This window comes from Zosterops lateralis (genome assembly GCF_965231275.1).
Source record: "Zosterops lateralis genome assembly, chromosome: 2".
Lineage (NCBI taxonomy): Eukaryota > Metazoa > Chordata > Aves > Passeriformes > Zosteropidae > Zosterops > Zosterops lateralis.
This window is the reverse complement of record NC_139763.1, coordinates 30,328,091-30,346,139: the sequence shown is the minus strand read 5'-3', so window position 1 is coordinate 30,346,139 and position 18,049 is coordinate 30,328,091. Positions and strand designations below refer to the sequence as shown.

Below are 18,049 nucleotides of genomic sequence, written 5' to 3'. Positions count from 1 at the left end.
TTTGCTGCACTGGAAGTTTAGACAAAGCTCACTAAAACTGAACTGCTGTAGAGTAAAAGGGGAGCAAACTCGATTTTTATCTCATTTGCAACAGTGTAAATAAAAAACAATTAAGAATGAGGTTAAAATCCTGTTCATGACATTCCATAGTTGTAGCTGCTGTTTTAAGCATGGCTGAAGTGCAAAGGAGAAAATTGCTTTTCTTCTTTCAAATAATTTATGGCATTAGACTTAAGATTTATGAGGATGTCTCCATGTGGAGCAGCAGGCTCCATTCTCTTTGCAGAGTGAATACTTTGCTGTGAAGATGAAATGACATCATGGAAAGGCTTGGATAGATCAAAATTCTCTGCTTCTTTACAAGAATCTTGCAGTTCTCTTACATTAGAGACTAGCCTTATATATATTTATATAGTTTTTAAAATATAAGAAATACTGTTTAGAACTCCAATTAAATAAAATAATCAGCTTCCTTAATATGTACCAAGAGAGTATTCTGCCAGGTTAAATTCTGTAGGTGTCTTAGAGAAGAACACAACTCTGGGATTGTCCCAAGTTTCAACAAGTGACTCAGGGAAACTCTGCACACAACTCAAGTCAGCAGTATTCTTCAGTCTGTGATTAATGGAGTCCTAGGAGTCTGTGGAATGAGAGGTCCTTGTAAAGTGACTGGCAAAGGCACTCTTACTGTCAGTAGGTTTAATTCTGGTGTACCTCTCTCCATGCAAATCCATGAGGTCTGCAAATCAAAACAGGTGGAACAACTGTGAAGTCTATGACATCGTTTTCCTGTCTGGTACAGTACATAGTAACAAGGAATGGGGAAAAAAGGCTGGGAATCTGCCTCAGAGCAGCAACGGGTTTGTCCAGATGAAAAAGGACACTTCTCCCAAGTGGACTCATTCTGAGAGCATCATTCCTATCAAATAAATAGTTCATGACCCTCCTCTTACTATATTTGCTGCTTTGTAATGAAAATTACTGGTGATCATTCTAGGTTTGATTTAACCTTCTATTTTCATGCTTGCTCTGGAATATATTTTCTCTTTTCTGTTTCAGTTCTTTCCTTTCACTTAGCCCAAAGGACCCACAATAAGCCATGTCTTTGCATTAAACTATTAGTTTTGCAAGACTTACCCAGTTTTGACGAAGAGGGGCTGAACAGCTAATGTTCTGTCCTGTGAGAGAGAACAAGACTGCAAACATGAGAAATCCTTCTACAGCCACTACTCAAACACCTACTTTGTTGGCACAATGCAAATACTGATAAAATACTGTTCTCTCAAGTAGCATTCCTGATAGTGAAACCTGTTTGGTGTACTAAGAAGTCCACAAGGAAAGCAGAGATTTAACTCCTGTGAGCTGTGTAAGATGAATGGTCTTCACTGGCTTAGTCTGTGAACCCACTGGGACAGGAATAGGTGCCAAAGTTAGCTCTGTGACCAAAGTTAGCTCTGTACGAGGGGACAGTGTAGGCACCCTGGTACAGCAGGGCTGGGAGCATACATGCAGCACCAGGGAATGGTTAAGTCTCCCAAGGGGATCTGCTGATGAGGCAACCCTTTAAAGTTTCTTTAAGAGTAACTGATTCCATTTGTTTATGTTTTGGAGAAACTAAAATACTGGATATTAGAGAAATGTGGACTTTGGATTGTTCTGTTTCCTGTATAAAACAAAACGGGTCTCTGGCTAAGAAAATGTCATAATCCTATTGATCTAGTTTGTTTTGAAGGATGGTTATAGACACTTTGAAAATTAAACTAGTCAAACACATGGCAACAGGCTTTTTAATGGCAATGAAATCCAAACCTCTAGAAATACTTGATATTTTGAACAGTCTTTAAACCATTGGATTCCTAATGGTCAATAATTTTGAGAAAGAGCACTATTTCTTTTACTTCTTGAGGTGGTCACTGTCCATCCCCAGCTGCCTCTACATCCCCTCCTACCTCAGCAGTTTAGATGAATTTGTGGCCTAGTTCAGTACTCTACCTCACAGTGTCATGTAGATCAAACAGATTTGAAAATAACATGATTTTTCACTGGTGAGGAAACTGTTGGGTTTTTTTCTCCTTCTGTTTTATTTCTTTTAGTCTGGGGAAAATCTGAAATGGACATGTGTGAAGAAATTAGGAGTTCTGTAAATAAATGATTTTAAAAGAAAAATTAGATAGATTTATGCTCCTGGCTCCCAGAGCACCACGGGTTAAGAAATCTGTCCCATTTGCAAAAAATGGGAGTAATTATATATATATATATATATAATTTATATCTTGTGTCTTTGTGTATCTCCCTGTAATATATGGATGACAAATAATATGCCAGACATAAATAACAGCATACATAAAAAGCAAATTCAAGGTAGATAGAGAAATTCAATGTTCAATATTTAAGCAGGGGAACATAATGACATGAAGGGAAATTAGGAATAGTTCAAAAAGATAATGTGCTTTCTTTTTCCTCATAGGTCCTGTACAATTTGTTCAAGTCTTTCTGCCAGATGCGCACAATTAAGGTTATTGACATATTCGCTGGGATTGCTAACTTCTTTATAGTGGGGATCGGTGGAGTGTTGATTGGAATCCTTTTGGGATTTGTAGCAGCCTTTACCACCCGTTTCACCCATAAAATCCGAGTGATTGAGCCACTCTTTGTCTTCCTGTACAGTTACTTGTCATACATAACAGCTGAAATGTTTCATCTCTCGGGCATCATGGCGTAAGTACCCCAAACTTCAGTAATCATAGCATCCAAGTAAGAATGCCAAAGAAAATTGGAGAGAGGATCAGATTTTGCAAACCTTGCCATGTGGCATTGTTCCATGGTGCATGGCAGAGCTGCCGGCTTGAGGATTTCCGGCCTCTTCCCTCCTGCTTCCACCCCATTCTCTCAGCTTGCCACCACACCAGCTGTGTCACTAAAACTGCTCATGGCATCACATCATAAGCCATATCTTTAAAATGTTCCAAGTTAAAAATATTCACTTGTATTTTCAGTGGGCTTATTTTTAACCCAGGTCACTTTGGTGACCTGTGTCCTAATGTGACCTTTCAACTAGGCATAAGGGCATGGGTGAGGAGTGGCCCACGGTGGTGTAGGGGCAATGGTGGCAGGGAAGGAGTGGCAGTGGTAGCAGGGAACTTCATGAGCCACCTTCACTTTCGATGCCAATATATTGTGAAACTGTGTTTAACAGTTAGTCATGTGAGCAGCTAGCAAGCACCATTCAATGAAGACAATGTATATATCATTAAGGCAAACCTCTGCTGAATTACAGGCACAATAAGGATTGGGTGAATGTAAAATTTGCAGTCCAATGGTAATATAATCCTGTAGTTTAGTATCTTGATACGTGTGCCTGTGTGTTACAATGTTCTCTGTATACATCCTTATGTATAAAATAATATTTTTCTTCCCACGTCCAACAGATAGAAATATTTTCACTTCTGGTTTTCCACTCCTTGTCTTCAGTAAAAAAAGAGCACAGCCTCTCTCTTCCCTCTGTTTATACTGTAACAACTTCAACACTAAAAAGGGCCTTTGATGACATTTGATATAATTAAATGTTTTGCTCCAGTTCCAAGCAATATTTTTAAAGTCAACTTTCCTTAAAGACTTTCTATTGTTCTAGTGGCAAATATGAGTCATTCAGGCATGAGAAGCAGAGCTTTTTGTGTAAGCTTAGATGTTACTGCTGAGTGTCACTAATACTCGATAATACCTCATCTGATTATTATCTTTTAGGCAAGTGAAGATAGGTTTAATATCATAGTCATGCCAATATAAGGTTTTCTGGGGCTGGGAAGCAATTTACAAGGAAACTTACAGGTGATGATTTCAGTAGTATAAAAATAGGATTATGCCATGAAACCACAGGGGTTGGAACTTTAACGTAAGTAAAGAGCGGAAGATTGCATGGGTTTCTTTCTCTGATATGAGCCTAAATAAAGCAACATATGCATCCACTTTGACCGAGTTCATAAATGTGCCATCTCTTTTCATAGCTTCTATTCATAGCATTTGTGTGGTTTCTAGTTTCCTCCACCTCTTAAGCCAAATGTCCTTGACATCCTATGATCAAATACTTACAGCGTTTCTAAACTAAAAATGTGTGGCTAAACTGTACATGGAAAAAATTGTGGCAGTGTTTATGAAAATACTGATTTGGATCTGCTGCATCCAGGACACAATGCAAAGTGCATGGTGGGTCTGCTGGTGAGTCAGGGGACCCACCACATGCCAATGCCTGCCACCAGCCCACCAGTGCTTCCCACAGCACTTGGAACCTATTCATTTTCATTTGTGCAGTGGCCCCTGAATGAATGCAGAACAGAACAGGAAACACAAAGTATTTTTGCCCTCAAACAGCACGAGAGAAAATGATTTATCTTTAAAATGTTCTGTCTGTTTTTGTCTCTAAGCATTTTTTGTAATAGCTGACAGAGCTGTGTACAGCAGTAACACCCTGGCTGGGATGGAAGGGCTCCCTGCTGCCATGCAGGGTCTCAGCTGCTATAAGCCGTAAAGCTTTCCCCCTCCCAGCAGTGCTGCTGACAGCCTTGGAGCTCCTGCAATCTCTGCATCCTCTTGGACTAAATCCTACCCTGTTGTTGTCACATTTCTTTGGCCTTTGAACTACAGAAAGTAATTTTCTCTCTGTCACAGTGCAAAAACATACACTAGTGTTGAGTTCCCTGGCGTTTTCTGCAGCGACTGACTCATGTAAGGATTCCTTGGGTCTGATTTAAAAGCCAGCCCTCCTGTGAGCAGGTAGTTGGAGCAAATGACCTTGGAATGTCCCTTACAACAGAGATTGTTTATTTATTATTTGCTTCTGTGGTCATTTACAGTTCAGACTATGAGGAATAATTGCCTGACCTCCCCTTTTTCCCCCATATCCACATGAGTTTGTTAAACTACTGATTCCCACTTCTTTCGTAACCAGGTTTATAAAGATACTCATTGAGACTTTGTGGTTACATGCTGTACCATACTTTAGGGGAAGGACATGAGCAGGAACGTACAGTGTTACCAAATAAATAAGATACTTACACAGACTGTCTCATTCCTGGGCAAGTAGGAATTCACTGGCAGAGGAATAGAAGGGAATGAAAGGCACTTGTCCCTCTTCTGATAAGTTTGTGTACTCATTCTAAGGACAAATGATTCTTGAAATGTCCGTATATAACCCCTGCACCAGGTTACTTGGCTGAAATAGTGAAGGGACTGAACCATGTCCCTGTGAGCTGCAGTGAGAAAATCCTCTTCAGAAGGAAAGAGTTTCTACTGTGACTAGAGCTGGGCATGAATGAGGATCACAGATGTAAAATGTACAGGTCTGAATCTGAACTTTATTAGCTTGTGTCCATTTCTAATTATAATGCTGCATTTTCTGCTTACTAATTGCTCATAAAGTCTGTGAAGCAGCAGAACTTTTAATATAGGTTTCTTTTTTTTTTTTTCTTCCCCAACAATGAATTAGCAGGCTGAAAGGAGCAAACATTGAAACTACTGTAAATTTAGTAGGTCAAGGAAACTTGAGGATTGAACCCAGTGGCCTAGTTTATTGCAGTCCTGACAGAAACAGTACTGTTTATACAGTGAGACTTTTATTCTTCAGAAGTACAGAATGTTGCAGGTTAATTGCAATGTAGTGCTTTTCCCTTCCCCTTCTTGACCAGGACAACTACTCAGGTCACAACATTGGAAGCCAGAATTAATGTATGTGGATAAGAACTGTAAAATAAAAACACATCTAAGCTTTGGCTTTGATTTTTGTGACAGTAAAAAATTAGTTTGTGAAGAACATAGTAATATACATAAAATCTTGCATAAAGACATTGATTTTATATTAAATTCTAACACTATATCCTTGTACAATTTTCAAATAAAGATGTCAACATTTTTTCCAATGTAAATAAATACTCTAAAGTGAGCAGTGACTGGCTGTGGAATATTACTTACCTGAAGAGTAACATATCATATACATCTTTATTTCTTACAGCATTGAACCAACTCCTCAATTGCTTGACACTAATTGAATGAATGCAAAATGTGACTGAAAATAAGAGTGTTGTCACTTTAAATTCTAGTGGTTAAGCATGGTAGAAGTTTTAAGTTACAGCTTGCAAGGATTCTGATTAATCTGGTGACAGATTCTTATCAGACATCTATTTACAGTGTCTCCATTACCTCAGGTTCCAAAACCAAACCACGTCCAGAGCAAGATTCCCTGCTCCCCGTGCTGCAGGGCTTTCCTAAATTACTATAATCATGAAAACGATTTATTTTAAGAAGGTAATAAATAGTACTGTGTGTTTTGTTGTGCCTTTGATGCAAACCTGACAGTCCTAATGCTTCAGGGCACTAAGCTGCTGCTTTTGGACTCTAAAATGACTGTGGGCCTAGAAGTGGCTGTTTTCCAGCCCACCCACTATCTTCTTGCTCTTTTGCTTTGCTGCCCCTGCACTTGCCAGCTCCACTGAGAGCACCATGGCTGGAGTAGCCAGGCTGCATCAGATTTGTTACACTTGTGCAAATAAGCAGTGTACACACAGGAGAGTTGTCACAACCCATGGCATAACCTGAAATCTTTGTAGGTGTGTCAGTGCAGTGAAGAGCTGGTTTGCCATTCAGTATGAGACTTTTGGAGGGTCAAAGTGTTAAATAGGTTTGGGAAGATTTGTGCATGTACTTCTGTGGTTGATAATCAGAACTGTGTCCAAACTGAGGAACCTGGGAGTATTTGACAGCTTCTGGGCTTGAGTGTATGTCCTGACCAAGTTGCTGCTTGTCAGGACAAAATCCATGTGTGTGCCAGGTCCTCTCCCAGTTTCTTGCTCAGGCACATAGTGTGGGATCTGTTGTAAGTCCACAGTCTGGATAACTGAAAGATCAGAAGAAGGGCAAAAGCTGTGAAAAACATCATCAGTTTGTCAGTATTGGTAAAAAAATTCAGGACCTCTGTTATCCTAACCACATTCTCAAATTAGAAATGTTACCTTAGCTACTGAGTGTTGCAGGGAGAAAGCTTACAAGCTTATGAAATCTACATTATATCTTCCACAGTGGAACATGTGTAACCAGGATGCTTCCCAGACAGCATGCCACCTGTGGACCACATAGAATCCTTCTGTTCAGGACCGTGGTCAAATCAGCTGACAGTGAGGAGAGGGCTGACAATTCTATTAATACTAAATATTGGTGGGGGTCTCGGATAGTCTTAGTGAGGCTTTCCTCCTCCTTAGATTTGGAGTTTGCTTAGGGTTGGAGCTGGTCTTCACATATCAATGGACATTTTATTTTGTGCTGACTAGATCCTTCTCCATTTGTCCACTACAGGTGGACAAAAATGCTGGGTGAGGGCCAGGTTAGGTGCGCTATTCTGCCTGTATTTGTATTAGCCCCGTCAGACTGCATCTGTCCCCATATCACATCCCCTTCCTTGGGTTTTATTCACTCTGATGTACATTCAGGGTCTCTGCTGCTTGGGAGAGGTCAGCAGAGTACACTGTGTCCTCTCCCAGTGTCCATGTGTCCTCCTAGGCTTGTTCCTTGGAAGTATTGTTGCCCAGCCACTTTGGGGATGTAGATGTGGCTCCATGTAAGAGAACAAAACTTCTGGACAAAACTAACTTTAAATAATCAAGAGAAATGTGTTCAGAGTCTGCCAGTGACTACAAGCTGAGCTGCTGCTATGGACTCCCTCTTGCAAAATGCAAGGAAAATTCACTCTATGAAGGTCCTTTTGAAGTTACTGCTGCTTCTGAGATTCCTCCTGCTTTGCAAAATATTTTTAAAATCTCTTATTTAGAAGAAAGAACCTAGGCATGTGTGTTCATAATGTCATTGAGGTTTTTCTGAGCTCTGCCCCAGTCTGCCTTTCCATTTACATTCACATTCAGGGATGTTTAGTTCAGAGAGGTTCAGAGATGGGGCTCTTGCTTGGAGTCAAGCATGCTTAGCAGAAGTTTCTGCAGTTAGATCTCCACAAAACTTGGGAGATTTCAAGAGAAATTTTCAGAGATGCTAGCAAACCTGCCCTCGTCCCCCATGAGAGAGAGAAGTGTAGAGATTTCATCATGAAGAAATATCTGCTATGTTAGCAAATAATTATGTATGAAAACCTGGTGTAACTGGAATAAATAACATTAGACAAGTTGGCTGTATTCAGAAGGACAATGTAAATACATCTCTCTTTCTTTGTTTAGATTTAGTGTGTATGGTTTCACTTGAGAACCCATACATGAATGTGTATAATTTTTTTAATTGGGAAATCAGAGCAGATATTGTTGCCCTAGACAGTAGAACCAGGAATGACATCTGTTTCACAATGTATCTTAGTTGTCCTCCCTGACAATTATTAGTCACCTCAGACTGTTCCTCCCTACACTGAGACACCACCTTGAAGTTATCCTCCAGCCAGCTGTGCTAACTACCCTTAAACTTGTAAATGTGTAGCTGAGTGGTCCTCAGCCATTCCTGTACTGTGGACAGCCATACTGAGCAAGTGATGTACAACCAGTAATGTCATTCCTTGCTTTTCTTGAGGATTAACAAACTCTGTTTACTAACACAGAAAATGGACTTGTAGATGCATTTGCAGTAATTCCTTTCTTTTCTCTCATGTATGTATCAGCTGAGATACCCATTTCATTAATTTGTAGAAGCTTTAAATGTGCAGCAGCACCATTGTGATTTCTGATGGTATTTTTCTCCTATTCAGCCCTATGTGCAGGCAGAGCAGACCTAAACTAGTGAAGTATGACAAATCGTCTGTAGCCTTGCTGCTTACTTTGTTTGGAAAGAGGAGCTGGGTACTGTCACTGCATTGAGGAGGGACAGCTGCTGGTAGGGAAGGAGGGAAGTCCTGCCCTGCCCCACAATATGCAGTTTCCACCTACGCAGTTGCCCCTCACCAGCAAGAGATGCAGCAACTCCTGTTTTCCAAGGCTGTCCCTGTTTCTCCTCATCTCTGCCCCTTTCAAAATAGAGTTGGAATGACCCCTGCACAGATCATGTGTGTTTAGTATGTGAAAAAACTCTCCATACATTGATGTCCTCTCAGAAAACTTCTCATTGCAGAAAAAGATCATGCCCAAAATTGTAGGTTCACCAAGCCTGTAAATTTGAGATTGGTTATGGAATAAATTATGCTTTGCATTTTAAAGACAACTATGGAAAATGAATAATATTATGTCGATATAAGAGAAGCTAAAAAAAAAAAAAAAAGCCAATGAAATATGGGATAATGTTTGCCTTTCAGGATTACAGCTTGTGCCATGACCATGAATAAATATGTGGAGGAAAATGTTTCTCAGAAATCCTACACAACAATAAAATATTTCATGAAGATGCTGAGCAGTGTCAGTGAGACTTTAATCTTCATCTTCATGGGTGTGTCTACAGTTGGGAAGAACCATGAGTGGAACTGGGCCTTTGTTAGCTTCACCCTCCTCTTCTGTTTAATCTGGAGGGCACTGGGTAAGTAAGTCTCATACTACAGGTCTGTATTCTTTGCAAATGAAATATTTTATCTCTTGTCAAGTGTCAAGTAGAAAATGCCAAAATTTAGATGGAGATCCATCAGTTTGTAGAATGTTTTTTCTATTAGCAATATGTCTTATATCGGAGGGTCAGCTTCCACCTTTCCCTGAAATGGAACCTAAAAATCAGTTTTTCCCTGATCCTGCCCACCTAAAGTGGGAGACAGTTTCCTTGTTAATCACGATACATGTATTTAAGTAAGCATTTATTTACAAATAAGCAATTTGTGGTAAAAAGAATTGGCAGTCATACAGCAATTAAAAAGGTTGTGGGGTTTTTTTTTTGTTTGTTTGTGGGGCTTTTTGTTTTTTTTTTTTTTTTTTTTTTGGGGGGCGGGTTTTGTTGTTGTTTTGGTTTTCTTTCTGTGTTTTTGGTTTTGTTTTGTTTTTAATTTGTGCTTACTAGCTTTGGGATTTTTACAGTCATTGACATAAATAGTTTCAAACTAGGAAATGCTATAATTCTATAATTGAAGTGTAAAGAAAAACTCCTGTAAGAAATTGATCCCTTCTGAATTTTCAGTACTAGCTCTTTTTCTTTTACCTGGAGAGCTAAGTGCAGGGCAGGCTGGTAGGTCTTAAATCTGATCCTCTCCCCAGCTTCATCTCTAATGATTCAGTCCCTGCACATGTAAAGGTGGGTCATACTTTAATCTGCAACCCTGTATCCAGCTCCCAAGTCTCCTTCCAGAGCGGAAACCTGGACTATTTTCCTACTGCACCTGCAACTCCACAGTCAGTACTTTATCCTGAAAAGCAGCCAAATAGCCTGATTGCCATACAGCTCTTGCCCCCTGTGCTTGCTCCCTTCACCTGCCTTTATATCTTTACTCCAATCTGCCACCTCTCTGGAACCTTTTTCCAAGGTACACCAGCATGCACTGGCATCTTCTCCCCCCATCCGCAGTCCTGCATCCTTCCTGTCTGTGTGAGTAAAATTGAGTGAACAGGAGTTTGCAGGATTCAAAACACAGATTGATGGAAGGGACAAACCAGTTTTCAAAATCACCTCAAATTCTGTTAAAAAGCAATTAGGAGTTTTGGTCTCTAGTGACAAAGAGAATTGTTGCTGTTCTAGAGGTGTAGTCTAGCAGACAGCTGTCTTGTAGAGATCTATTAGCTGCTTCAGGTCCTAAATCCAACTGACCCGTGGTATTTAGCTCACTAAATATATTCAAAAATTATGTTTCTAGGGCTTTTTAGTTTAATATTATGGTACTTCAAGCTGCTAAGTAATGTTTCATTTCTTCAATAATATCTATTGAAGAAGCAAATAAGTGGTAAGAAACAAACAGAAATATTTTTAAACAAATATTAATGTAATGGGCTAGTTCTGTGTAATTTAAGGTCCCTTTTTTCCCCTCCTCTCTGTATTTCTGTTTTTTTTTCCCTCAGGTGTTTTTGTTCTGACTCAGATCATTAATGTGTTTCGGACAATACCTCTCACTTTTAAGGACCAATTTATTATCGCCTATGGAGGTCTCCGAGGAGCAATTTGTTTTTCACTTGTATTTCTGCTTCCTCCTGCTGTGTTTCCCAGGAAGAAATTGTTCATCACTGCTGTTATTGTGGTGATATTCTTTACTGTTTTCATTCAGGTAGTACCTTTCTTCTCTTGAACTTCTTCGTTCTCAGACAGGTTGTAATTAAGCCATGGGTAGACAAACAAATGTTCTAACTTACTGTAAGGAACATACTTGAAGGTACTTGCCATAGTCGTAAAAAAAAATGCTATGCATACCACAGGCAGGTAGCAAAAGTATGCCAGACACTAAATACTTATGCTAACATGTAAGTAGTATTAAGTATTTAAGACTAGTGAGGTTGGAGTAGAGACAAAAGATAATCTGGGTACAGCCTCAGCACTAATTCCTTTTTCTAGAACGTTTAAATTTGTGTGTTTAGGAGTTCAGTGTTGGATATAGTGCACAGTGAGCTAAAAACACTGAGGGCCCAGAGTGGTGGAGTCTGGGTGTTAGGAAATGATGCTGCAAACCAGCTGGACATCTCTCTAAAAGCACCTCTAAAAGGTGTGTTTTAGGTCATGAAGAACTTGTCTCTGATGACCACCTGGCCATGAAGGCCTGGTCAAGGGTGACCAAGAGACTGAAACCTGCAAAATGTAGAGGAGGCACAGCCCATCAAATAAACATGTCAGACTAGTCATTATCTAGAGCAGTGAGAGAGATAAGAGCGGCTATTAATGAAATTTCAGGTCTGTGGGAAAAAAAAATAGAATTTTGTTTCTTTGCCTTTTACATGGAAAAAGGTGCTGTGGGAAGCAAGTATCTGTGCTCATGCTTGGGAAAAGGGGCAAGGTGGAGGTCAGTTAGTTGACTTTTACTGTGACAACTAATTTTGAAGGACAGAATAATTTACAATATGGAGCTAAATGGAATGTGCTATGAGATGCAATGTAATTTATCAAAGAAAAACCTGGTGTCGTTCTTTCATAAGGCAATTCTTTTTCTAGAGTAATCTCATTTAACTGGCTTATTGTAAAATCTTTGGGGAGGGGGCTATAGAGGAGATTGTTACTGTAACTACTCATTAAAGTGAGGTTAAGATTGACATTAGGGTGACTGTAAAATGAATGAGGAATGAGCTTACAATTCCTTCTTTAAATGGAAATAGAGGCAAAAGGTCCTGTGGGTGAGAAAGGATCTCTAGGGGTGTCTAGTCCAACCCAGTGCTCAAAGCAAGGCCACCCTCAAGTTAGATCATGTTACCTCAGGGCCATGTCAAGCTGAGTTCTGAATATATTGATGGATGGAGACACCCCAGCCTCTCTGGGCACCTGCTTGAGTGTTCAACACCCTGGCCAGATAATAGGCTGATGAGATGATTAAAGGAATTCCTCAAGGATAAGTTAATACCCTTGTTAATTGACCATGGCACATAAATGTAGGAGTTTTTGTTGCTCATGTTTCTTGATGACAGATTTTGAAAAGTGTTCTCATGGTGACCATGAGATAGAGTATCTTGTAGAAAGAACTGAGGGGCAGTATGAAAGGAACAGAATGAAATTGAACAGTAATGTGTTCTTGCAAGGACATCCTTATGAAGAATTTCTCTTGTGAAATGGGAACCTTTAATTTGGAAAAAAATAGAAAGGGGAAAAGATGCAGGTGTACTAGCTGGTAATGGAGTATATTTTAAGTTAACAACACAGTATGGACAGAAGAAAGGCAAATCTGATCTTAGGACACACTGAGACAGGTATTTCCATTAGGGCATAGTGGCATGTTCTGGAGTGATCACAGGACTGGTAAGCCTGTCATGTAAAAGGAGACCAGGATGCCTTGGCCTTAGCAAGATGAAGGAGAAGAGGGACTATAATTACTGTTTATATGAGGGAGTGAACACTGTTTAAACTAAAAGGACAAATGTTGGCACAAGAGCAAAGTGGTACAGAGTGACCATGATGCAATTAAGAAGCAGCTTTCTAATTATCAGAACAATAAGGTTCAAGATGAGTGTTCCATTATGAGCAATGGGGCAAAGAAACCTAACTACTTTTGAGATAAAGCTTGATTCATTTACGGAAAGACCTGGATGTCTGGGATAGTAGGGACTGATCTCAACACTACAGGAGATTCATTCCTCTCCCCTGTGCCAGTGTGTCTGTACAAGTAAACAAATTATGTTAATTCTTCCACAAATAATTGTTGAAAACCATTATATTATTCAAGGATAGCCAAAACTTTTTGTTCTTTCTCTGAGAATGGTCAGGCAAGGATACGTATTTCCAAAAAACCTTAGTTTCATGATCTTAGATATCAATAATAGTACTGTTTACATATCTTTGGATATCTATTTTGGAAGTAATCACTAAAAAAGAGGACTTTACATGTTCATCTTGAAATTGCAGAGTATCAGTTTATTAATTCATGTTTAACAAAACTTGTTTGTGTTGTTGAAAAAAAGTGTTTAAAATTACTATGGAGGGATAGGTAATGTATTCCTGATAGGTTCTGTTAGGCTGACCCTCTTGGAGCTCTCAGTTCTAGGGTGCCCCTTTGTTCCTCCCATTTCATTAATGGAGTCTGAGCTGACAAGGACTTCATAACTCAGTGCAAAACCTGCTAATCAAAAGAATGAATTCACTTTTATAATTATTATGTTCTTTTTTTCTTCACAGGGAATAACAATTCGCCCACTAGTGGAGTTTCTTGATGTCAAAAGGTCGAATAAAAAGCAGCCTGCTGTCAGTGAAGAGATTTATAACAGGGTATGTTGAAGCCTCAGTATCATAGGTGAAACACTTGTATAGATGAAATTCCTAGTCACGTTCAGACAGGCAAGCATTCAGCATCAGTATTATGGAAAGGTTGTACTAGGTTTCTTTTTGATAGCTCTTATAAGCACAATAATTGTAAAGCTTATATTTAACTTTTGGCAATTACTGAAGTTATTGTTACGTATCATTATTTTGGAATCTCTCACTTTCTTAATTGTTCAGATCTAGAAGTAAATTAACTTTCTGTAGTTTATTTCACACATGAGATACATGTTATTTTATAGTTTGGCTACATCGGGAAATCTCTGGCTTATTTAATTACATTATACTGCATTTGAGTTAATCTAATTAAACAAATGCAAACTTCTCCTAAACACACTCTTAAACTTACTTAACTCTTGCATCATCAGCCTTTTTATGGATGTATGTTTGGTACATGTGTGTTTCCAATTGTTGCAGATTATTAACCATGCATCTCCTTGAAGGTATTTCTCCTTGCAGCATACCTGAGACAAGTGGTTTGAAATTTCAAAAGTGAGGAATAGTGAGGGCCACATTTGGGAAAGAAGCCAATTTAGGCATCTAAAAGTCTGTCCTTTTAGAGCTTATCCTTTGGACATGTCTACCAGAGTTTTTCCCTGAGACTGAGAGACCTGTACAATGGTTCCTGAATTAAAACCAAACGTGCTGCCTCTAGGATCAAGTGAGACCTCAGCTGAACCGGTTCAGTTTTTCATAATTGATAATAGATTCAGGAAGAATGTATTTCTAATATTAGGTGGACAGGGTGCTTCAATATTAGGTGGACAGTTGATACAAATTCCTAAAATAGGAGCTCAGGACCTAATGCTAGCTCTCAGTTCTGTCTGTGCATCCTGAGGGGCTGGTGCTGATGTCGGGAGCTTCTGTCCACTGAGATTCTCTTCTCCACAAAGTCATACTTGCCTCACTGTCAGGCCTTGGTAGGTTCCAGGCATAGCAATGAGTGGTTAGACAATTTCAAATAAGCAAAAATATGGGAAAAACTTCTATTTCGGGCAGGAGCTGAGCAAGATTGACATCAAGGAAATTAGCAACTGTTCTTTTGTGGCTGTGAGCTAAGGAAGATTCAGGGGGAAAGAAACAGATTCTCTCTTTGAGCTTGGTTTGGACTGCTTTTGGTAAAACTGAAGCACTGTCTTGAGTTGTGACTAGATGTTTCTGTTTTAAAGTAAGTTGGAAACTAATAAGGTCTGAGGACAAGCCAAGTGATGTCTATAAGTTTATGTAATGAACCAATATTTTCCTTTAGTTCTTTGACCACGTGAAGACTGGAATTGAGGATGTCTGCGGACACTGGGGTCACAACTTTTGGAGAGATAAGTAAGAGTGGCATTTGAAACTCTTTGTTATACAGGAGAGGCTGAAATGGCTCTGCAGCAACAAAGACTGTTTGGCATCATATTTAAGTTTCAGCATTTATTCTTGAGAGCGTATGGTTGTTTTTAGAACATGTGGGTTTCAAAGGGAAAGTAGCAAAACAATGTCTTTTACTAAACCACAAGCAAGTAGAACAGAATCTCCAGCTGGGAAGAAAGGCAGCCCTCTGATCCCAGGGTGAAGTGTGGTAGTTTCTGAGGGCGCATGTTTCTGACTGTTGCAGAGCATTTCCTGTGTATCTGCAGAGCCTTTCATCCCACCCAGCTGTCTTCCTGCAAACTGTATTTCTTAGGGCAGTTAAGTGATGGGTTAGTTCCTATTTGATGGTAAACATACAAAAGCTATTGGATTTCTTCTAGAAAAGATCGAGGCAGCAGCTGGCATGAAATACATGAGATCCAAATGGCAGGCAGCTCCACAGCTCTTGATGGTATTACTTAAGACTTAGTATCAGTTAAGAAGATTACCCCTGGCAATACCTGAATAATTAATATTTTTACTTTATCTGCTGAGTCATCATCATTATTAGGTTGGATCTAATTCTGTTTACACCCAAATTCTTTAGGCCCAAAGCATGGGCACTGCTCACCACCCTCTAGTCTCTGCTCCAAGAATTTAAGTGTTTTCTATAAAGAGAGAATAGCAGCAGCAGAAATGGTGGGAGAGCCCTCTCCAAATGACCTGGGGACAACACAGTGAGGACACTTTGCTGACAGATGTGTGACATGGGTACAGCTTTTTTTTACTCAGCCTGGTTGTCCTCCAGTCTATGTGAGTTCTTTAATGAAAAGATTGCAAAACAAAAGAGAGTCCCACCTCTTCATGACCTTCACACCCAAATTCAAGAATAATTTCAGAATGTCTTCAGGGCAAAATATTTTCTGACAAGCAAAATCAACACCAGCTGTAATCCGTATTTTTTCACTAAGCATCCAAGAGGGTGCAGTTGCTTTAGAGAAAGGAAGAACTTCCAAAGTTTTACAAAAGCAGGCTGAAATTTCAAAGGAAAAGAAGTTGATGCAAATTTTGGCCTTTTATTTGTTATTACAGTAAATATTTAATGTTCTCTTTGTCTTGATGAAAACAGAGAATTAAAAATAATATTTTCTAATAACAGAGAATACCTAAAAGTTCAAAGTTGGTTCTAGGGAGACTGCCCATTACCATATTAACCAAAACACAGCTTAAGACTGTCTATCTGAAGTAAAGTTGAAATTGACCCTTTCTTAGGTTACTCAGCATTACATTGTTAACATGAACAGACACATTCCCAAACAATAAAGTCCTTTAAAATTTCATTAACTGCAGTATATTGACTTTCCTTACCTATGCAGAGTAAAAATTAACTGTTTGGGCTGGTTTGCCTCATGTACAGGTTTAAAAAGTTCGACAATAAATACCTGCGAAGACTTCTAATCCGTGAGAACCAGCCCAAATCCAGCATTGTTTCTTTATACAAGAAGCTAGAAATCAAGCATGCCATTGAAATGGCAGAGAGTGGAATGATAAGCAAGGTCCCATCATCAGTGTCTCTCAGGTAAGCAAGCAACGCCAGCATGGCCAAGCCTCTCATCTGGGTCACATAATTTATTTCACAGCCCAGGCTGTAGGCAGGATAATCACTTTGACTTAGGATACTTTGCGTCCTAATGTCACCAGAGCAGTAAGAGGACAGTAAGAGAATGTGAAACCAGAGCCTTTTGCCTGTAGCTTCACATGAAATGCTGTGTTCTTCCTGGGTGTGCAGTTTTACTGGGACAGCTGCTCATGGAACATTGATCTGCCGTGTAGAGTGGAGGTGGACTTGAACATGTGTCTGCCTGTCTGCTGAGAATAGCTACAAGGGAAGCCTGAGGGGCATTCTGAATAGTACCTAAATACAATGGACAAATTATTGTAATTTTTATCACATTTTGTGTCTTACCACAGATTCAAATTAAATCAAGGTCCCATTTCTACATGTTACATTTTCACGTATTACTTGGTTGTTTTGAAAGGTTGTTTCCACCTCTAACAAATGAAATAATTCAAATGTCATTCCTGACCATAAAAATAAAAACATTATCTCTCTCTTCTTTCCTCTCTCTCTCTCCCTCTCCCCTGTTTTCTTTTTTTTTTTTTCATTCTGCCACAGTGACTATCATGAAGGAAAGATAAAGCCCCTTTCTCCCACTGAAATGGAAAACATGCGAGAAATATTAACAAAGAATCTCTACCAAATACGACATCGAGTAAGGATGAACTTTTGTCACATAAATATCTCACTGCTCTTCTAATATACTGATTATCTTCCTAACACATCTTTGAGCTAGTACATCTGCTCTATCATATAATAACAAATAATGCTCTTATTTACTTCTGTTGACTTGAATCCATATCCTGTCATATGTACAAGTAGCATATTCACATTCCTTTGTGTACTTGATCTTATACTATTTATAAGGCCTAATGTTTTTGTCTTATTACCTCTGATGTACCTACAGTATTAAAGTAGGATCATAGGTGCCAATTCAACCCAACACTGTCTACTTGTATCTCACTTTGTGATATGGGATTAGATTTCATATTTGCCTCCAGTTGTAAAGTTGTTTGTATTAAGAGCAGAGATGATGAACTGGAAAAATAGTGAAATAAAAGCAAAAGGACATTTCACATTTATCTTCCTGTGGCTAAGTAGTTTGAATGCCTGAGCCCTTGGAAAACATTCAAAAATAGAGCAAGCTTCAGCTTGCTGGAGGTAAAAATGATTTCCCTCTAGGGGATTCATCACTTTCAAATGTATCCTCTACTGACATACTGACCAAGCCACTGCAGTGTGGGAGTAAACACAGTTTTAAGCCAGCTT

At 39.2% G+C, this 18,049-nt stretch overlaps 1 protein-coding gene across 1 annotated transcript in view; it reads left to right on the top strand.

Annotated features, from left to right (window-relative positions):
* Positions 1 to 18,049, top strand: part of SLC9A2 (solute carrier family 9 member A2) — a gene marked incomplete at its 5' end in the record, with an annotated part of 35,614 nt that overhangs the window by 9,005 nt on the left and 8,560 nt on the right. The window contains 7 exons of the mRNA XM_083884926.1: positions 2,468 to 2,718; positions 9,266 to 9,483; positions 10,941 to 11,143; positions 13,687 to 13,776; positions 15,077 to 15,147; positions 16,580 to 16,741; positions 17,339 to 17,435. Of these exons, the coding sequence (XP_083741052.1) occupies positions 2,468 to 2,718; positions 9,266 to 9,483; positions 10,941 to 11,143; positions 13,687 to 13,776; positions 15,077 to 15,147; positions 16,580 to 16,741; positions 17,339 to 17,435 (1,092 nt within the window). The remainder of the gene's footprint in view (positions 1 to 2,467; positions 2,719 to 9,265; positions 9,484 to 10,940; positions 11,144 to 13,686; positions 13,777 to 15,076; positions 15,148 to 16,579; positions 16,742 to 17,338; positions 17,436 to 18,049) is intronic.